A 20,959-nucleotide genomic window follows, 5' to 3' on the forward strand; every position below is an offset into this window, starting at 1 on the left:
ATGTATATGTTCTGTTGTGGGGCTGGACACGAAGCTGTCCCTCTACACCTTACAAACCGGTATGAGGTATTGTCCATTGCCGATAATACATCTGAGCCAGCATGGGACACTTCTTTTTGGACTCGGGGCCAATCTTCCTGAAAGGTCCAAACAATACGTGCGTTAGTGTGATCATCGTGACCAACATAACTACAGACGTTAATTCTATTACTCCTATCTGATCAAGGACGAATCTATCTTGTAAGTTGTTACTCTGTTTTGTGTTGAACTTGTCTGTGTTGTGATGCTGTAACAAAATTATGCTTAAAGGCTAACGCGGTATCATCAGTGAATCTTCAAGAATATGCATACAGTTTACAACAAAAGATAAGGAGTACAGTGTCATAACAACATTGATTGGTAAGTGTACAGTGTTCAAAGATTTGGAGGTCAGTCTGCCCATACAACATTATGCCTCCTCATATAATAATACGTCCACAGCTCATGGTGTAGTGGCTAGCTAGCATTTGTACCTCTGGATCACGGGGTCCTGAGTTCGATTCCCAGCTGGGTTGGGGATTTTCTCTGCCCGGGAACTGGGTGTTTGTGTTGTCCTCATCAATCCATCATCATTCGTGAAAGTGGCTACATTGGACAGTGCACAGATTGGGAATTTGTACGGGCACTGATGACCATGCAGTTGAGCACTCCACAAACCAATCGTCATAATCATGATTTCATAACACCAGGACCACCAAAATGACCATGTTCCACAATGTTCCTGGATGCAATATGTGTTGCCACCTCCCGCCATACAAGGATACATCCAGAATCACTAATTAGAGTGAATCTGTTCTCATCCGAGAAATGCGTGTGACCCCATTCATTTGTCCAATGCTCATGTGAAACCCAACTCCTGTTCATCCATGAAATCCAGAAAGCAGTAGATCTCAGCACCCTGATCAATGCTGTGTTGCTTGATTTACAGAAACATTTGTTACAGTTCCACGATGCTGCCTAATAAAGTATGAGCAAACAGAACATCAGACCAGCTGTGCAACTGGATTTAAGAGTTCCTACCACACAGAACACAGCCTGTCATTCTTAACGCAGAGAAAGTTTTAGACAAAAAACTGATTTTAGGCATACCCTACAGGGGTGTTATAGGACTATTACTTTCCACAATATGTATAACAACCTAGAGGAGACTTTTCACAGGTGAAGCTGTTTTATAGAGAAGTCAGTCACAATGCTAGAAAACTAGTGAAATACATGAAGATCTGCAGAGGATCAACATTTGGTGCAGGGATTGGCAGTTGACCCTCAACATACACAGATGTAATATTGTGCATAAATAGGCAGAAAGATCCATTATTGTACAACTGCACAATTGCAGAACAATGACTGAAAGTAGTCAAAGCCATAAAATATCTGTCAGTATGCATATGAAGCAATTTAAAGTGGAATAACTGCATAAAACTAATCGCAGGTAAGGCACATGCCAGGTGAGCTTCCTTGGAGGAACCCTAAGGCAATGTAGTCCACCCACGCGTAATGGGGCCCCTTAGGGATATGGCAGCAAGAGAGGGGAAGAAAACCAATGTGCACTCCGTGTGCATACCGGGGGGAGTCATTCCAGATGTGGAAAGGGTCCTTCCGGATGCCATGAAGGGTACAGGGTGCACCCATCTGCAGGTGGTCACTCATGCCGGCACCAATGATGTGTGTCGCTATGGATCCGAGGAAATCCTCTCTCGCTTCCGGCGGCTATCTGATTTGGTGAAGACTGCCAGTCTCGCTAGCGGGACGAAAGCAGAGCTCACCATCTGCAGCATCGTCGACAGGACTGACTGCGGACCTCTGGTACAGAGCCGAGTGGAGGGTCTGAATCAGAGGCTGAGACAGTTCTGCGACCGTGTGGGCTGCAGATTCCTCAACTTGCGCCATAGGGTGGTGGGGTTTTGGGCTCCGCTGGATAGGTCAGGAGTCCACTACACGAACAAGCGGCTACACGGGTAGCAGGGGTTGTGTGGCGTGGGCTGGGCGGTTTTTTAGGTTAGATGGCCTTGGGCAAGTACAGAAAGGGCAACAGCCTCAACGGGTGCAGGGCAAAGTCAGGACATGCGGGGACCAAGCAGCAATTGGTATTGTAATTGTAAACTGTCGAAGCTGCGTTGGTAAAGTACCGGAACTTCAAGCGCTGATAGAAAGCACCGAAGCCGAAATCGTTATAGGTACAGAAAGCTGGTTGAAGCCAGAGATGAATTCTGCCGAAATTTTTACAAAGGTACAGACAGTGTTTAGAAAGGATAGATTGCATGCAACCGGTGGTGGAGTGTTCGTCGCTGTTAGTAGTAGTTTATCCTGTAGTGAAATAGAAGTGGATAGTTCCTGTGAATTATTATGGGTAGAGGTTACACTCAACAACCGAGCTAGGTTAATAATTGGCTCCTTTTACCGACCTCCCGACTCAGCAGCATTAGTGGCAGAACAACTGAGAGAAAATTTGGAATACATTTCACATAAATTTTCTCAGCATGTTATAGTCTTCGGTGGAGATTTCAATTTACCAGATATAGACTGGGACACTCAGATGTTTAGGATGGGTGGTAGGGACAGAGCATCGAGTGACGTTATACTGAGTGCACTATCCGAAAATTACCTCGAGCAATTAAACAGAGAACCGACTCGTGGAGATAACATCTTGGACCTACTGATAACAAACAGACCTGAACTTTTCGACTCTGTATGTACAGAACAGGCAATCAGTGGTCATAAGGCCGTTGCAACATCCCTGAATATGGAAGTTAGTAGGAATATAAAAAAAGGGAGGAAGGTTTATCTGTTTAGCAAGAGTAATAGAAGGCAGATTTCAGACTACCTAACAGATCAAAATGAAAATTTCTGTTCCGACACTGACAATGTTGAGTGTTTATGGAAAAAGTTCAAGGCAATCATAAAATGCGTTTTAGACAGATACGTGCCGAGTAAAACTGTGAGGGATGGGAAAAACCCACCGTGGTACAACAACAAAGTTATGAAACTACTGCGAAAGCAAAGAGAGCTTCACTCCAAGTTTAAACGCAGCCGAAACCTCTCAGACAAACAGAAGTTAACGATGTCAAAGTTAGCATAAGGAGGGCTATGCGTGAAGCGTTCAGTGAATTCGAAAGTAAAATTCTATGTACCGACTTGACAGAAAATCCTAGGAAGTTCTGGTCTTACGTTAAATTAGTAAGTGGCTCGAAACAGCATATCCAGACACTCCGGGATGATGATGGCATTGAAACCGAGGATGACACGCGTAAAGCTGAAATACTAAACACCTTTTTCCAAAGCTGTTTCACAGAGGAAGACCGCACTGCAGTTCCTTCTCTAAATCCTCGCACAAAAGAAAAAATGGCTGACATCGAAATAAGTGTCCAAGGAATAGAAAAGCAACTGGAATCACTCAACAGAGGAAAGTCCACTGGACCTGACGGGATACCAATTCGATTCCAAACAGAGTACGCGAAAGAACTTGCCCACCTTCTAACAGCCGTGTACCGCAAGTCTCTAGAGGAACGGAAGGTTCCAAATGATTGGAAAAGAGCACAGGTAGTCCCCATCTTCAAGAAGGGTCGTCGAGCAGATGCGCAAAACTATAGACCTATATCTCTGACGTCGATCTGTTGTAGAATTTTAGAACATGTTTTTTGCTCGAGTATCATGTCGTTTTTGGAAACCCAGAATCTACTATGTAGGAATCAACATGGATTCCGGAAACAGCGATCGTGTGAGACCCAATTCGCGTTATTTGTTCATGAGACCCAGAAAATATTAGATACAGGCTCCCAGGTATGTGCTATTTTTCTTGACTTCCGGAAGGCGTTCTATACAGTTCCGCACTGTCGCCTGATAAACAAAGTAAGAGCCTACGGAATATCAGACCAGCTGTGTGGCTGGATTGAAGAGTTTTTAGCAAACAGAACACAGCATGTTGTTATCAATGGAGAGACGTCTACAGGCGTTAAAGTAACCTTTGGCGTGCCACAGGGGAGTGTTATGGGACCATTGCTTTTCACAATATATATAAATGACCTAGTAGATAGTGTCGGAAGTCCCATGCGGCTTTTCGCGGATGATGCTGTAGTATACAGAGAAGTTGCAGCATTAGAAAATTGTAGCGAAATGCAGGAAGATCTACAGCGGATAGGCACTTGGTGCAGGGAGTGGCAACTGACCCTTAACATAGACAAATGTAATGTATTGCGAATACATAGAAACAAGGATCCTTTATTGTATGATTATATGATAGCGGAACAAACACTGGTAGTAGTTACTTCTGTAAAATATCTGGGAGTATGCGTGCGGAACGATTTGAAGTGGAATGATCATATAAAATTAATTGTTGGTAAGGCGGGTACCAGGTTGAGATTCATTGGGAGAGTCCTTAGAAAATGTAGTCCATCAACAAAGGAGGTGGCTTACAAAACACTCGTTCGACCTATACTTGAGTATTGCTCATCAGTGTGGGATCCGTATCAGATCAGGTTGACGGAGAAGATAGAGAAGATCCAAAGAAGAGCGGCGCGTTTCGTCACAGGGTTATTTGGCAACCGTGATAGCGTTACGGAGATGTTTAACAAACTCAAGTGGCAGACTCTGCAAGAGAGGCGCTCTGCATCGCGGTGTAGCTTGCTCGCCAGGTTTCGAGAGGGTGCGTTTCTGGATGAGGTATCGAATATATTGCTTCCCCGTACTTATACCTCCCGAGGAGATCACGAATGTAAAATTAGAGAGATTAGAGTGCGCACGGAGGCTTTCAGACAGTCGTTCTTCCCGTGAACCATACGCGACTGGAACAGGAAAGGGAGGTAATGACAGTGGCACGTAAAGTGCCCTCCGCCACACACTGTTGGGTGGCTTGCGGAGTATAAATGTAGATGTAGATGTAGCTAACAAAATCCTCATTCGACCAATAGTTGAATACTGCAACTCAATTTGGGATCTGTATTAAACAGGATTGACAGAGGAAACAGAAGAGATTCAAAGAAGACTAGCACCTTCTATTAAAGGTTCATATATAGGAAGCGCAAAAGTGTCGCAAAGATTCTCAGTAAACTCCGGCAGCACATACTGCATGACAGGTGTTTTGCATATGAGGTGCTTTTTAGAGGTGGTAAAGAAGTAATGAGAGGCAAGAGACAGAAAGGGAAATAGCAGGAGACAGGTGGCTGTCAGTAAAAAAAAAATATTGTTGTCTTACAGTAACAGTTACAAACTGAGGGACAGTGGAACACGAGAGAGAGAGAGAGAGAGAGAGAGAGAGAGAGAGAGAGAGAGAGATGCAGTGGTAAGGAAGTACAATGTTGGAAGGGGGCAGGTGAGGATGAGAGCTTGCACAAGTTTAAACTGAGGGAAATGCCACAATACAAGATGAGGCTAAAGGTACAGTGCCAACTTGCACAGTCCAAAAAAGCCTATGACTAATAGTGTGAAAGGGGGGTTGTAATAGGATATGTGGCATGCAGTACATTCTTTAATTAGGTAAATGAGTTTGCGGTTAGCCACAGTTTGATGAGCTTGTTCATGCAAACAGGCAGCAGGCTACTTGTTAATCCACATAGAATGCTGTGAAGTAATTGCAAATAACTGTTATATGATGTGGCCTTGGGTATGCTGATGGCTGAAGAACAGGAAGAGGTGGTGGTTGCGGCCTTTATGACATGTCTTGCACCTGAGGAGGGCAAAGAGAATGATCAGTGCTGTGAAGGATTAGAGGTGATGGAATACTACTACAGAGGACGAGTGTAATGTTTTGAGTATGATGTAATCCATCTCAGGGCACATCAAGAGGCAGTCATGACACCGGTGAAGGGTATGTGTGTGTGTTTTCATTCCCTAGATCTACATCTATAGTCTGTAAACTACTGCAAAGTGCAGGTAAGAGGGAACATCCCATTCTGCCAGTTGTTAGGATTTCTTCCCACTCCCTTGAAGTACCGAGGGTGGGCCGACTGTTTGAATGTCTCTGTAATTAATCTAATCTTGTCATTGTGATCCCTAGGTGAGTGATATTTCAGGGGTTATAGCATATTCCTAGAGTCATCATTTAAAGCTGGTTCTTGAAATTTTGTAAGTAGGTTTTTTCCGGATACTTTACGTCTATCTTCAAGAGTCTGCCAGATCAGTTTCTTCAGCATCTTTGGGACACTCTCCCATGGACCAAAGAACCTCTGACCATTCATGCTGCTCTTCTATGAATATGTTCAATTTGGTACAAGTCACACAACCTGAGCAATGTTCTAGAAAGGCTTGCACAAGTGATTTGCAAGCAATTTCCTTTCTAGAGTGATTGCATTTCCCCAGTATTCTTCCAATAAACTATAGTCTGAATCTGCTTTACCACGACAGAGACTACTTGATCATTACATTTCATATTCCTACAAAGTTTTACACCCACATATTTGTAGGAGTTGGACAATTTTGACTGTGACTCATTCATATTACATGATATCGGGAGAAGGATACATTGCTACTCGCTGTTAAGATGATCTGTTGAGTTGCTGACAGGTACAATGAAAAGTCTGTTGCACATTGTAGCTCTGGCTAAGGCATTCTTCAGTAATTAAGACACACACACACACACACACACACACACACACACAAAAGCAAACACACCTCATACACACAACTGCTACCATTGGCAGCAGGGTACGGAAGGGGAGGGGGGAGTGCACAGTCCGCCAGTCTCTTCAGACCACAATCTACTCCCTCCATGCCCCGCCACATAGTGCTCTTCTCTTCCCCCACCCGTACCCTGCCCCTTTCACACCCCATTCCAGATTGCTATTCATGAGACACTTACACTCTGGTCAGGGCTGCCAGTGGCAGCAGTCGTTTGTACACTTACTTGTGTGAATATATGTGTGTGTGTGTTTTCTTTGCTGAAGAAGGTTTTGGCACCAAAAGCTATAATGTCTTTTCGTCTTTTCATTGTGACTCTCTCAACTCAATGGGTCATCTTTAAAGTGAGTAGCAATCTATCCTCCTCCTAACATCATTAATATTCCAATCAGGAGTTCCTATTGTCTCTTTCATTGACATTACAGTCATAGGATACCACATTTTTTTCATTTTGTGAAGTGTACAATTTTACATTTCTGAATATTTGATAAGGAGACAACTGGTTAATGACAGGTTCAAAATGGAGACAACTTTATTGGTGTCTCGGAAAGAAATAGTGCAGGGCTTCCATTTATGACATAAATGGGTAGAATACTGAAACTTCCTGGCAAATAAAAACTGTTTCCCGGACCGAGACTCGAACTTGGGACGTTTGCAGGAGAGCTGAAGTTTGGAAGGTAGAAGATGAAGTACTGGCAAAAGTGAGGCTGTGGGAATGGGTTGTGAGTCGTGCTTGGGTAGCTCAGATGGTAGAGCACTTTCCCATGAAAGGCAAAGGTCCCGAGTTTGAGCCCCAGTCCGGAACACAGTTTTAATCTGCCAGAAAGTTTCATATCAGTGTACACTCTGCTGCACAGTGAAAATTTCATTCAGAGTAGAATACTGTTCTGGCAAAATGGCAATGTATTTGGTTAACCAGTGCTTCTGGCAACACATGTGGCAGCTGAAGGTGCCAAAGGACTTGAGACCTAGCAAGTTGGGGTTTAACCCACCTGTTATGTTTTTTGCTCCCAAAAATAAGTATAATTTTTTATGTGATATATTATGGAGATGCAAATGCAAATGTAAAACTTTTATTCGTGCAAAACCTCATTTAAACTTTTAGCCAAGTTGGTTATACTATATTCCTGATTACAATAATACAGTTAGTTTTTCTGGAAGCCTTAATTAAAAGATACAAATTATTAATATTATAACAACATCATGTAATGGAATAACTTTGTGAGGTAATCTGCAGCACAGGAAGTACTGTCACCTATTATTTGAAAACAGACATTCCCAAATTTCTGGGGCATTAAAAGTTCAAACCCTCCAAATTTCAATCGCCTATTTTGATATAATGTCTATAAAATTTTGAATTCTGACAACATGCTTTTACTGCTGTATTTTTTTCTATATCAAATAACACCTCTCACTAATTGATTCAAGCAGCAATTAAGGTTTCAGATAACTTAGAACCATAAAAGCTTTATTTCAAGATCTATGCCACACTCTTAAACAGCAGGTTCCAAAAACCGTGTAATAATAATGTTTCATGTATTGTTGTGAATTACTAATCTGTCACATTTTTCATAAACCAAGCAACAGCAAAGTCTTTAAGTCCTTGCAGAACACCGAAATCTAACCTAGCCAAATTCCACAGCATTGTGTAATTTCCAAATTCACATCATGTTCTTATGCCTGTCTTTAAATAGTTGCCTGCCCCCCCCCCCCCCCTTTCAACTTCGGCACTCTGTGACTGGTCAACTTATCAGTAACAACTCTATGCTGGATCACGTTAAGAGTCTGCAGCCTACCAGCATACATGTGATATCTCAATGTCGATTTGTGTTAGTGAACACAGGTAATTATGACGGGTTGTGTTAAAGAGCATGTCTGACTAGTGTACCGCTAACAGACTGTGAATATCAGCATATTACTATTGTAATGTTCACATTCCTTTGTTGATTAAAGTGACCCCTTGTGGTTGATTAAAGTGACTCCTTGTGCCACAGCATAATATGCACGATAAGTATATTTGAAAATAATATGAGCCTTTAAAATGCCATTTCTATAGAACATTTCATGTGGAATTGTAAATTTATGATTTCTGAGTACTAATGCTTCAATAACAATATTTATGAGACACTGTTAAGAATTATTTGACTATCATAACTATTTCATGTGCACTGTTCCAACCATTTCTGAACATATACTTCTGTTTTGCCACTGTGATCTTAAACCAAATTTGTGACGTTGTTTAGTACTTGGGTGATTCTCCTTTGCTCTGGAATTACAAAGAAGGAGATGTGCTTCTGTTTACTTCTGTAACTATGAACTGTAAAACTGGAACTGGTCACCAAAGTTAAAACAGTGAAAATACAAATAAATTGTATTAAACCACATTTAAAACTTATTTTTTGTACTTTCTACACCATTTGAATCTCTCCTACCAGTTCTCAGTATTTCAATCCAACGACATTAGAGAGATTAGAGCGCGCACGGAGGCTTTCAGACAGTCGTTCTTCCCGCGAACCATACGCGACTGGAACAGGAAAGGGAGGTAATGACAGTGGCACGTAAAGTGCCCTCCGCCACACACCGTTGGGTGGCTTGCGGAGTATAAATGTAGATGTAGATGTAGATGTAGACATATGAGACTCCAAGATTCTACGAAACTAAGTGACAATAAAACCACAAGTAAGCAGAATGTCTCAAGACAGATTGATGTATAATGGATGACAGCTGTCTAGACATAACCGACCTTAATGACACATCTTCAAATACCAGAGGAGTGCACAAGTTGTAACACAGGGTGACATCCTGCAATGACTGTTCATCACTGATATGTAATATTAGTAAAGTCCCATGTTCTCACAGTGATGGGTCAATTGGACCCAACTGACTGCCGTGTCATCCTCCGTCAAAAGTGGATCCACATGTTTTGAGTACACTGCAGAAGTTTCGCCAGGAAGTCCTTATACATCCTATATACAGTCCTGATCTCTCCACATGTCATTTCCATAGTTTTGGAGTCCTGATGAAAGAGGTTCAGGGCAGTCAATTTGCTTCATATGAAGACGTGCATGCTAGCGTACAATCGTGGTTCCTTAGGCAACCACAAACATTTTTCCATGAAGACATTGACCATCTTGTTTCACAGTGGGATAAATGGAATAACAGTTAAGGCAATTACTTTTAAATAATAAACAGCTTATTTACTTTTTTCCGTCTGTCTCATTTTCATCTGATTGCCCCTGTAAACCTTTCTACTGCTGTAGACGTCCTTACACCTGAAGAAAGGAAGAGTTTGGGTATAGAGAACAGGTAAAAGTGATTGAGTCAGACCTGGAAAACAGGGCAAATGCTCCAGTGATGTCATAATGAGCATCACTAACTTTTTCTTCTTGTTAACACATATTCACAGGTCTATTTTTCCTGGTGAAAAACGGCTTTTTTCTTCGGCAAACCAGTCCTTATTGGACAAATTTGGACATTCAATATGGTCAACATATCAGTATAATACACTGATCACAATAAAAAGAGTTGCACCCACAAGGACACAATTGATCTGCTGCAAGCTGGGTGGCTATTTCGCACATTATCAGCTATGCCAATGGTTACTTTTGCATGGTCGGTCACACACTTGATGAGAATGGGTGGGGTCTTGATATTGTGCCCAGCAGTTAATGTATGAGGGCCCCAAATAACTGTGCCAGCTGGTAAGACAGTGGGTAATGTCAGAGCATCACCTGAATGTGCACTGTGCACTGTACCCAGGTAACAGATTTGATCAACAGTGGGCTCCCCAGGTAGACAAGTTCGAGAGGAGCCATATCGTAGTGCTGAAGGAGACTTGGTGGTCCTATCATCTTATTGCATGCCACACTGACCATATGGACATCACCAATGCCTGTTGTTGGCAATAGTGGATAAAGGAAAGGGTTCACGCACAAAATGTACGATTTGGATGTTTGATGTGCGCCACGAGGAGGGAAGACTGACAAATAGTCCGCCATGTGTGGACAGATCTGACAGCAATGACAACGGCCACTCACCTGGTGTCCTGATTTCTCTGCAACATCCCATGAGGGCTAGCACCGTATTATTGCAGGTGGTTGCATGGCACAGGGCACACTGTATGCCGACCATTGCAATGCCTGCCACTCAAGCCCACACAGCATCGTGGCCACCTCACCTGGTGTCAGCAACGATGGACATGGGACCCTGCAGACAGGCAGTGGGTCACCTTCAGTGATGAGTCTTGCTTCTGACTTGGAGGCAACAACCACCAGTTGTGTGTCTGGAGTTGGAGTGGAGGGCACCATGATGAATGGTTTGTGGATTTCCATCACACATCCTGCCAGCCACATGTTAGTGTTCCTAGAAGGCTACGTGACAGATGCACAGTATGTGGAGGAAGTCTATAAACCAGTGGCTCTTTCATTTGTGAATGTCTGCATATGTGCCCTATTTCAACAGAACAATGTTCATCCTCATGCAGCAGTCACCTGTCAAGCGTGCTTGCAGCTGTGGGTACTTTGCCAAGGGCAGCTGTGTCACCTGATATTTCCCTGATCGAGAATGTGTGGGAAGCCTGGAGCATGTCATCAAGACCCCATCGCACCCCCCTCACCTCACCTCACCCCACCCCACCCCACCCCACCCCACACCACCCCACCCCACCCCTCATACCTCACCTCACCTCACCTCACCCATTCCCCTCTGTGGGAATTGCGTATTCAGGTGCAAGCAGTGTGGGATGGAGGACAACAGGACTACATGCAATGCCATGACGTCTGGGCACTTGTTGTCACAACCATTGGGGCCAACGCTGTACAATGTGTGTTTTGTGGCCATTTAGTGCAATAAATGTTGGTCCTTCAATGTTGAAAATGTAATAATTTTGTGGGTGTGGTACCATCTGCCTGCCTGCCAACCATGATTGCACTCTGCCTTGTCCTTCTGGTTGGGTTGTTTTGGTGGAGGAGACCAGACAGCGAGGTCATTGATCTCATCGGATTAGGGAAGGACGGGGAAGGAAGTCGGCCGTACCCTTTCAAAGCAACCATCCCGGAATTTGCCTGGAGTGATTTAGGGAAATTGCGGAAAACCTAAATCAGGATGGCCTGACGAGGAATAGAACTCATCCTCCCGAATGCGAGTCCAGTGGGCTTGTCCTCCCGGGTGCAGCTCTTTTTAAGATGATCAGTGTATTTATCCGTTATCTGGACATTAAAGGAATAAAATTCCTGTAACATCCCAAAAATGCTATGCAGAAAGAACAAAATTGATCTTTGTTAGGCTGAACAATTTGGTTCTGACTGCTGCTTGGGTTCTGATGGGTAATGATGAATCTAAGTTCCAGCCACAGTTACAAAAAAGTTGGGGGAAAAAATCATACATATGCTCTTACTATTAAAATATTCCGTACTGTCCCCAACTGCAGACAATTTTCTCAAGGAGGCTTGTATCTTTTTCAAAGATCGAATGCACATCCAGTTGTCAGTATCAGGCCAGAGTGTGCAATGGACCTCCAAAAAAGCTACAACCCTCTTAAAGATGTCCTCCACAGACGGGAAAGAACCATTGGCTTTGAACAAAAAATTCATGCAACCATGACTTAACATCCCTGAATATTATACTGTATAAGTGTGACATTTCTGGTTCTGAAAGTTCACATTTTACATACTCTGTTGTGATATTTTCACCATGATGTGCATTTTGTTCACATAGAGCAATCAGAACACCTACCTTTCGCAAGGTTTTTTTCTTGACTACTCTTGTGATTCAGTACAATTATTTTATTTTGTTACAAACTTACTGGCTTTTATTTCATGTTGCAGAGCATTTATGCATGTATAATAAATACCTGTTTCCACAGAGGGTGAGTCCCAAAAGTCTGTCTTTCTCTGTGGAACACCACCCACCACAACCCTCCTGGTCACTCGCCTGGCCTAGGTGCTGATGCCGGTGGCCTGCCAACAGTCTCTGAGTTGCTGAACCCACTTGCTCTGGGACAGCCTCAATGCCCAACTCCACGGGTTGAAACCTTGTGGATCTTTTCACTTCAGAATATTTCATCTCAGCAATTTCAAGTAGTCTAGTCTTCTCTCAAAATATTGTGGTGTTTTGGGTAATGGTGACACTGTACTTCAACAGATTTCATATGGATCACTTAAAAAAATGGTATGGCCACATATTAACTAAATAGACCTGTTCTTCAGATTTGAAAATGAAGAACGATATAAACTATCTACTTACACAAATTTCATTTTATGTTTGATAGTTTTTGACAATAACAAAACAAATGAAAGTTGCTGTGTGATGCATTACTTTGTACACTGTCATCTATTCCAACAATTTTGGCACTTTTATGATTGTACATAATGAAATATTAAGGGCATAATTTGCAATCTTTGATCAATGCTGATTGCTTGTGGAGGGGCAGAGAGAGAGAGAGAGAGAGAGAGAGAGAGAGAGAGAGAGAGAGAGAGAGAACTGCAATTATTCAAGGGAAGGGGGAGGTGTATTACTCTGATGTGATAGTATTTCTGCCTCACGAATACATTGTTGGAAAAAATAAGTTTTAGTCTATATATTTACATAATTTTATTAATATACTACAATTTGTGAACGTATGTTGGAAGACGAGTCCATATGAAATTTGGATCATTACTATCATAATCTACAGAAGGATATGGGGATTTGCGATTTTTATAATAATCCGATGGCGCATGCATAACAAATTCCATGCACGACAAGAGTCTTGGTAGCTCCTCATCAGGACCTGTAAATCAGGTAAGTACACCATCACATTTCTTCAAAGGAAAATATATACAAGTTAGCAATAATGTTAAAATGTCCTAACAAAATTTAGTATTTATGACAGAAAAATTAAGTTTATTCATAGCTGAAAAAGAAGTGCATTGTCAATAAACTCAAATATATTAGACAGGTAGTGTAGTAATGTTTTCTTCAGTGAAGCTCAAAGCAAGAAAATAACTGTTTATCTAGTAACAAACAAATGTGCTCTCTCTGATCATGATGCACAGTTAGTTAGGATAAATAAAATACTGCCTCACAGTATGAATAACCCTCAGTGAAAATCAGTTAGAATAATTAATGGGTACCATCACAAATGTTCTTAAGAATAGTTTACAAGAGATGATCTGGGATGAAATCTGTAATGAATCAGATCCTACCATAAATTTAATCTACACCATGATAAATTCACATCATTATTTGAAAATAGCTTTCTGCATACACTAATCGGAAAGGGCTTTAAACAGTCATGTATAAAATCATGGATATTAGAGAGATTACAGTATCTTGTGTAATGAAGAGAGAAATGTATCTGCTGGCAGGAATAAGTAGAGATCTTGCAGTACTTGTACGCTAGAAGACCTACGCAAAATTACTAAGAAAAATTATTTAAAAAATCAAGGAACATGCACATAATATCAGAAATGATTAACAGACATAAGGCTATACGAAATGTTGTGAAAGAGGTGATAGGACAACTACCCACAGACCAGGGCAACAACGCTGTTGAACTGAATGGAATGGTTATAAATGAGGAGTCACAGGTAGCAAATATATTTAATAACCATTTCTTAAAGATAGTAGAAAGTATAACGACAAACAATTCAAGAGAAAAATTACAACAGTATGTTCACAACATAACTCTCATAGAATCCAAGAATATGAATGTATCATCAACTTCTGCTTCTGAAATTAAGAAAATTATACACTCTCTCAAAAATAGAAACTCATATAGTTTTGATGGGGTTTCCAATAGAGTACTAAAACTTAGTTCCTAAATAATAAACCCTGTCTTATGAGAAACCTGTAATGCATTAGTAACACATGGCATTTTTCCACAGAGACTGAAATATACATTCGTCAAACCCCTCTTTAAGAAAGACAGAAGATATATCAATAACTACCTACCTATTTCACTGCTAACATTATTTTACAAAATTTTTGAGATGATGATGTATTCTAGAATAGTATCTCACTTGAGAAACAATAACATCCTCTGCATATCATGGTTTGGATTTCAGAAGAGTTACTCTACAAAGAATGTCATTTAAATGTTCACTCGCCAAATTTTATGAGCATTAAATAACAAAATAACACCAGCTGGTATTTTCTGTGACCTATTTAAGGCATCTGACAGTGTGAACCACAATGTTCTCCTAGATAATCCTAAGTTTTACGGGATTGATGGTACAGCCAACCAATAAAAAAAATGTTCAAATGTGTGTGAAATCTTATGAGACTTAACTGCTAAGGTCATCAGTCCCTAAGCTTACACACAACTTAACTTAAATTATCCTAAGGACAAACACACACACCCATGCCCGAGGGAGGACTTGAACCTTCGCCAGCCAACCAATAGATAATGTCATATCCAACCAAAATAATGTAGGAAGTTGTACTTAGTAATTCAATCAATGTAGTCAACAGACATTATTCTGACTGCCAATCATGTATAGGGTTCCTAAGGGTCGATCTTAGCGCCTGTATTGTTCCTCATATACATAAATAATATTCCATCTACTATACAACAAGCAGAGTTAGTTATTTCTGCAGATGACACTTGTATAGTAATCAATCTAAGCACGCATACAGAAACAGAAGAATTGTAAACAACGTTCTTAGGAGTAACATTGACTGGTTTCCTCTGCTAGTATCATCCTCAGTTTTAAAGATGCACAACATATTTGTTCTGCACATCTAGGGGTACTACATCAATGATAAGTGTAATAAATGTTGAGGAAACAATAAATAGTTTGCAAACTTCAAAAATCTTAGGTGTCATGTTGTGGGAGTTTAAACTGGCAAAAACCACATTTGGAACTCTTAAAACAAATTAGTTCAGCTGCATTTGCACTTACAATTACTGCAAATCTTGAGGAGAGACAATCAGTAAGTTAACATAGTTTGCATATCTTCTTTCAATAAGGTCATATGTAATAGTGTTCTGGAGTTTTAAACCACAAAATCTTCATTGCTCAAAAACACGCTGTAAGAATATATGGTGCTCACCCATGATCATTCTACAGACATCTGTTTAAGAAACTGGGTATTGTGATTACTGCTTCACACCACATCTATTCTACTACAAAGATCGTTGTAAACAATCCACCGCAGTTCAAAAGGAATGATGATGTGCATAACTACAATACAAGAAGGAAAAATGACATTCATTACTCCAAATTAAGGTTGGCTTTAGCACAAAAAGGGGTGTATAATGCTGCAAATATTTTTGAAAACTTACCCATGATATTTTGTCTAACAGACAGCAAAGTTAAATTTGAAAATAAATTGAAAATGTTTCTACTTGATAGCACCTCCTATTCTGTAGACGAGTTTCCATTACTGTAATGTGCAAAAGGCGGTGGGTAGGAATTACTAACACATATTTACAGATTTTAAAAAAATCCACTTATAAATGTTCAGCATGCAGCCACATTTGCAAATTACTTTGCAATGTGAATGTAAACTGACTCATTCTACATTATTGTGATTTATTGTATAAATGATCCATGGAAAAGGATGAGATATTCAACTAGCATTTCAGTCAACTGTCAACATTTATGCAGCCTGCAACAATATTCTAAGTAAGTAAAAATTGAACTAACAATAACAAAAAGTTTGCTATATTATTTGCTGTAAAAGCAACAGATTTCTTTAAGTTTTGTTCTTTTATAGGTGACTGAAAATTCAATTAATCTGCTGTTCCTGTACGACAGCTGACTTTTAATAATGTCTTTATAGCTAAAACAAAAGGAAGGCAGACCTGCTGTTAGGACAAATTCTTTATTGATTCTGTAATGTGAAACTAATAGAGCTGATTAGTGAAGTTACCAAGTTTACAAATTTCAACATTCATACAGCTCTTTGAAATTTTCCCTCAAAATAGCTTTTTATTTAGGTCACAGTATTCTCCTACAGAAGCTCAGATATTCTGGCATCAAGAGATCTTGCTGGGTACTGGTTTTTATCCTATCCAACTAAAAGAGTGGAAAGTGTTTTATTAAGAAACCAGGAGAGAGTACACAATGATTATGATGATGATGATGATGATGATGATGATGATCGGTTTGTGGAGTGCTCAACTGCGTGGTCATTAGCACTCGTACAGAGGCCCAATTTAAACACTATTTTTTTACACAGTCCAGTGTAGGCATTATGATGATGATGATGATGATGATGGTGATGATGATGATGATGATGACGACAATGCAAACACCCAGCCCCAGGCAGATAAAATCCCCAACCTGGCTGGGAATCGAACCCGCAACCCCGTGTTCCAGGGGCAGAGTACACAAAAAACACATTTTCAGAAGGGGGAATAATCACTACAAGTGTACCACAGTAATCAATATTGAGTCCACCCTTTTTCTTGTTATGCATAAATGATATGCCATGATATATCCAAGAGGCTGAAATAGTTCCTGAATCGCAAGTATTATAATCGAGAATGATTGTGAAACTTCAACACTTGCAAATATAAATTGGCCCAAGCATAAGCTCCACCTGAACATTAGCCACACACTTAATTTTGAAGGGGGTAAAAAGAAACCTAGTGGAGAAAAATGTATATTGCATTATATGTTCACAAAAACTGTTCACAATACGTTCATTATTTACCACATTTTATTTATTTATTTTTTTTTTTTAATGCTGTTATGTAGATAAATTACAGAGATTTATCAGCCTTCTGTAATCAAAATCTGCACTGATGTCACTGTTAAGTTCACTACTGGTATTTGTTTCACTGCTGTCAATATTTCCATTACTCTCTGCAAAGTACGTTCTGGTCGTTACCAACAAGGGACTGAAAGACAGCACATATTGAAATCTATGATGAAAGTGTCTGGCACCACTGTGAGCCACAAAGAAAGAATATACTCACGCATGAGAATGACTGATGGATTTTTAATCTTGGCAGATAGCATGAGAGGGTGATCTGCCTGTAAAAACCAATACAATGGAAAATCCAGGATGGAATATAACAATATTATGCAAAGGAAAGTTGCTGCTCACCATATTATAGCAGAGATGCTGAGCCACAGGTAGGCACAACAAAATACTGTGCCAAATAAAGCCTTCAGCCTGTAAGGCCTTTGTCAAAAATAGACGACACACACAAACACACACACACACACACACACACACACACACAGAGCCACACTGCAAGCTGAAGCACCGGTGCATGATGGGAGTGGTGACTGGGTGGGGGTAAGGATGAGCCTGGGGCGGGGAGGGGGAGGGATGGTAGGTTAGGGGTGGTGGACAGGGCAGTGCTGCTAGGGAGCAAGCTGGGACAAGGTGGAGAGGGTAGGGCAGCTATGTGCAGTTGGGAGGTTAGATGGAGGGCAGGGGAGAGGTGAAAATGGGGAGAGGGGATAGTGGAAAAGGAGAGAAGTAAAAAGACTGGGTGCAATGGTGGAATGAGGATTGTATAGTGCTGGAATGGTAACAGGGAGGCTGGATGGGTGTTGACAACGACTAATGAAGGTTGAGGCTACAAGAGTTACAGGAACGTAGCATACAGGGTGGTAGGAAATTCCTGTTACAGACTTCTAGGACTTGTAGAGGGGAGTGAGTACATCATATTTTTAATAGGAATCCATGTCCAGAAACATCATCCAACAATACTACAGAGCATCAAAGTTATAGGTGCGGGCATCTGTAAATGTACAGGGCTATTACAAATGATTGAAGCGATTTCATAAATTCATGTAGCTCCATTCATTGACATATGGTCACGACACACTACAAATACGTAGAAAAACTCATAAAGTTTTGTTCGGCTGAAGCCGCACATCAGGTTGCGCTCGAGAGCGCAGTGAAACAAAATGGCGACAGGGGCCGAGAAAGTGTATGTTGTGCTTGAAATGCACTCACATCAGTCAGTCATAACAGTGCAACGACACTTCAGGACAAAGTTCAACAAAGATCCACCAACTGTTAACTCCATTTGACGATGGTATGCGCAGTTTAAAGCTTCTGGGTGCCTCTGTAAGGGGAAATCAACAGGTCGGCCTGCAGTAAGCGAAGAAACGGTTGAACGCGTGCGGGTAAGTTTCACGCATAGCCCGCGGAAGTCGACGAATAAAGCAAGCAGGGAGCTAAACGTACCACAGCCGACGGTTTGGAAAATCTTACGGAAAAGGCTAAAGCAGAAGCCTTACCGTTTACAATTGCTACAAGCCCTGACACCCGATGACAAAGTCAAACGCTTTGAATTTTCGGCGCGGTTGCAACAGCTCATGGAAGAGGATGCGTTCAGTGCGAAACTTGTTTTCAGTGATGAAGCAACATTTTTTCTTAATGGTGAAGTGAACAGACACAATGTGCGAATCTGGGCGGTAGAGAATCCTCACGCATTCGTGCAGCAAATTCGCAATTCACCAAAAGTTAACGTGTTTTGTGCAATCTCACGGTTTAAAGTTTACGGCCCCTTTTTCTTCTGCGAAAAAAACGTTACAGGACACGTGTATCTGGACATGCTGGAAAATTGGCTCATGCCACAACTGGAGACCGACAGCGCCGACTTCATCTTTCAACAGGATGGTGCTCCACCGCACTTCCATCATGATGTTCGGCATTTCTTAAACAGGAGATTGGAAAACCGATGGATCGGTCATGGTGGAGATCATGATCAGCAATTCATGTCATGACCTCCACGCTCTCCCGACTTAACCCCATGCGATTTCTTTCTGTGGGGTTATGTGAAAGATTCAGTGTTTAAACCTCCTCTACCAAGAAACGTGCCACAACTGCGAGCTCGCATCAACGATGCTTTCGAACTCATTGATGGGGACATGCTGCGCTGAGTGTGGTAGGAACTTGATTATTGGCTAGATGTCTGCCAAATCACTAAAGGGGCACATATCGAACATTTGTGAATGCCTAAAAAAACTTTTTGAGTTTTTGTATGTGTGTGCAAAGCATTGTGAAAATATCTCAAATAATAAAGTTATTGTAGAGCTGTGAAATCACTTCAATCATTTGTAATAACCCTGTACATATACACAGGGTGATTCCGTGATGATGTTACAGACTTTATAGGAAGATGGAGAACAATAAATGTATTAATTTGAGGTAAGGATCTCTGTAGCGGAAATGAATGAGCTGAAAGTTATAAACGAAAACTGTTCTGATACCTCTGACAGTTGAATAAATGTACCGGTTCTCGTGTTGCGAAGAGTGTAGGGTTGGTAACTTTCAGTGGTGGTAGTGTGGACAAAAACGAGAAAAAACATCCAATAAATGTGTGCTCTAAAGTGTGTATCATAACAGCTATGAACACTTACTCAGTAGAGGAGACGTGTTTCACATTAGCGAAGGTGAACGAATCGTCATAGCTCCTCAGGTATGCAATTTAGAGCAAGCATTTACTGGACATTTTTTCTTGTTTTTGTCCACACTACCACCAATGAAAGTTACCAGCCCTACACCCTTCGTAACACAATATCCGGTACATGTATTCAACTGTCAGAGGTATCAGAACAGTTTTCGTTTATAACTTTCGACTCGTTTGTTTCCAGTACAGGGATCCTTACTTCAAATTAATACATTTATCGTTCTCTATCATCCTTGAAAGTCTGTATCATCATCACGGAATCACCCTGTGTATACGTACATTTACAGACGCCCGTGCCTATAACTTTGATGCTCTGTAGTCTCATTGGATGATGTTTCTGAACATGGATTCCTATTCAAAGTACGATGTACTCACTCCCCTCTACAAGTCCTAGAAGTCTGTAACAGGAATTTTCGACCACCCTGTATATTGCAGGGTAAGTTCCCACCTGCGCAATTCAGAAAAGCTTGTGTTGGTGGGAAGGATCCATATATCACAGGCTGTGAAGCACTCACTGAAATGAAGACTGTCATGTTTGGCCGCACTCTCAGCAACCAGGTGGTGCACTTGTTTCTTGCCACAGTTTGTTGGTGCCATTCATGTGGACAGACAGCTTGGTGGTTGTCATGCCCACATAGAATGCAGCACAGTGGTTGCACCTTAGCTTGTAGATCACGACTGGTTTCACAGGTAGCTCTGCCTTTGATGGGATAGGTGATGCTTGAGATCGGACTGGAGTAGGTGGTGGTGGTGGTGGTGGTGGTGGTGGGAGGATGTACGGGACACGTCTAGCATCGAGGTCTATTATAGGGGTATGAGCCATGAGGTAAGGGGATGGGAGCAGGGGTTGTGTAGGGGACAGTCTTTTTGTTGTGCCTATCTGCAATTCAGCATCTCTGCTATATGGTGAGTAGCAACTTTCTTTTTCATAATATTGTAAAAATGACA

At 41.3% G+C, this 20,959-nt stretch overlaps 1 protein-coding gene across 2 annotated transcripts in view; it reads right to left on the reverse strand.

The window, feature by feature from the left end:
- Positions 1-13,214: 13,214 nt before the first annotated feature.
- LOC126470669 (GATA zinc finger domain-containing protein 1) overlaps positions 13,215-20,959 on the reverse strand; it is a 63,924-nt gene continuing 56,179 nt past the window's right edge. The window contains exons 4-5 of one of the 2 annotated variants that reach the window (XR_007586275.1): positions 15,682-15,812; positions 13,215-13,417 (exon numbers count right to left, since the gene is read on the reverse strand). Coding sequence is in view for 1 of the 2 variants with exons in the window: in XM_050098666.1 (XP_049954623.1) it covers positions 13,251-13,417 (167 nt within the window). In the remaining variant the exon portion in view is untranslated. The remainder of the gene's footprint in view (positions 13,418-15,681; positions 15,813-20,959) is intronic. The other variant, XM_050098666.1, reaches the window with a different exon arrangement.

This window comes from Schistocerca serialis, chromosome 1 (genome assembly GCF_023864345.2).
Source record: "Schistocerca serialis cubense isolate TAMUIC-IGC-003099 chromosome 1, iqSchSeri2.2, whole genome shotgun sequence".
Taxonomy (NCBI): domain Eukaryota; kingdom Metazoa; phylum Arthropoda; class Insecta; order Orthoptera; family Acrididae; genus Schistocerca; species Schistocerca serialis.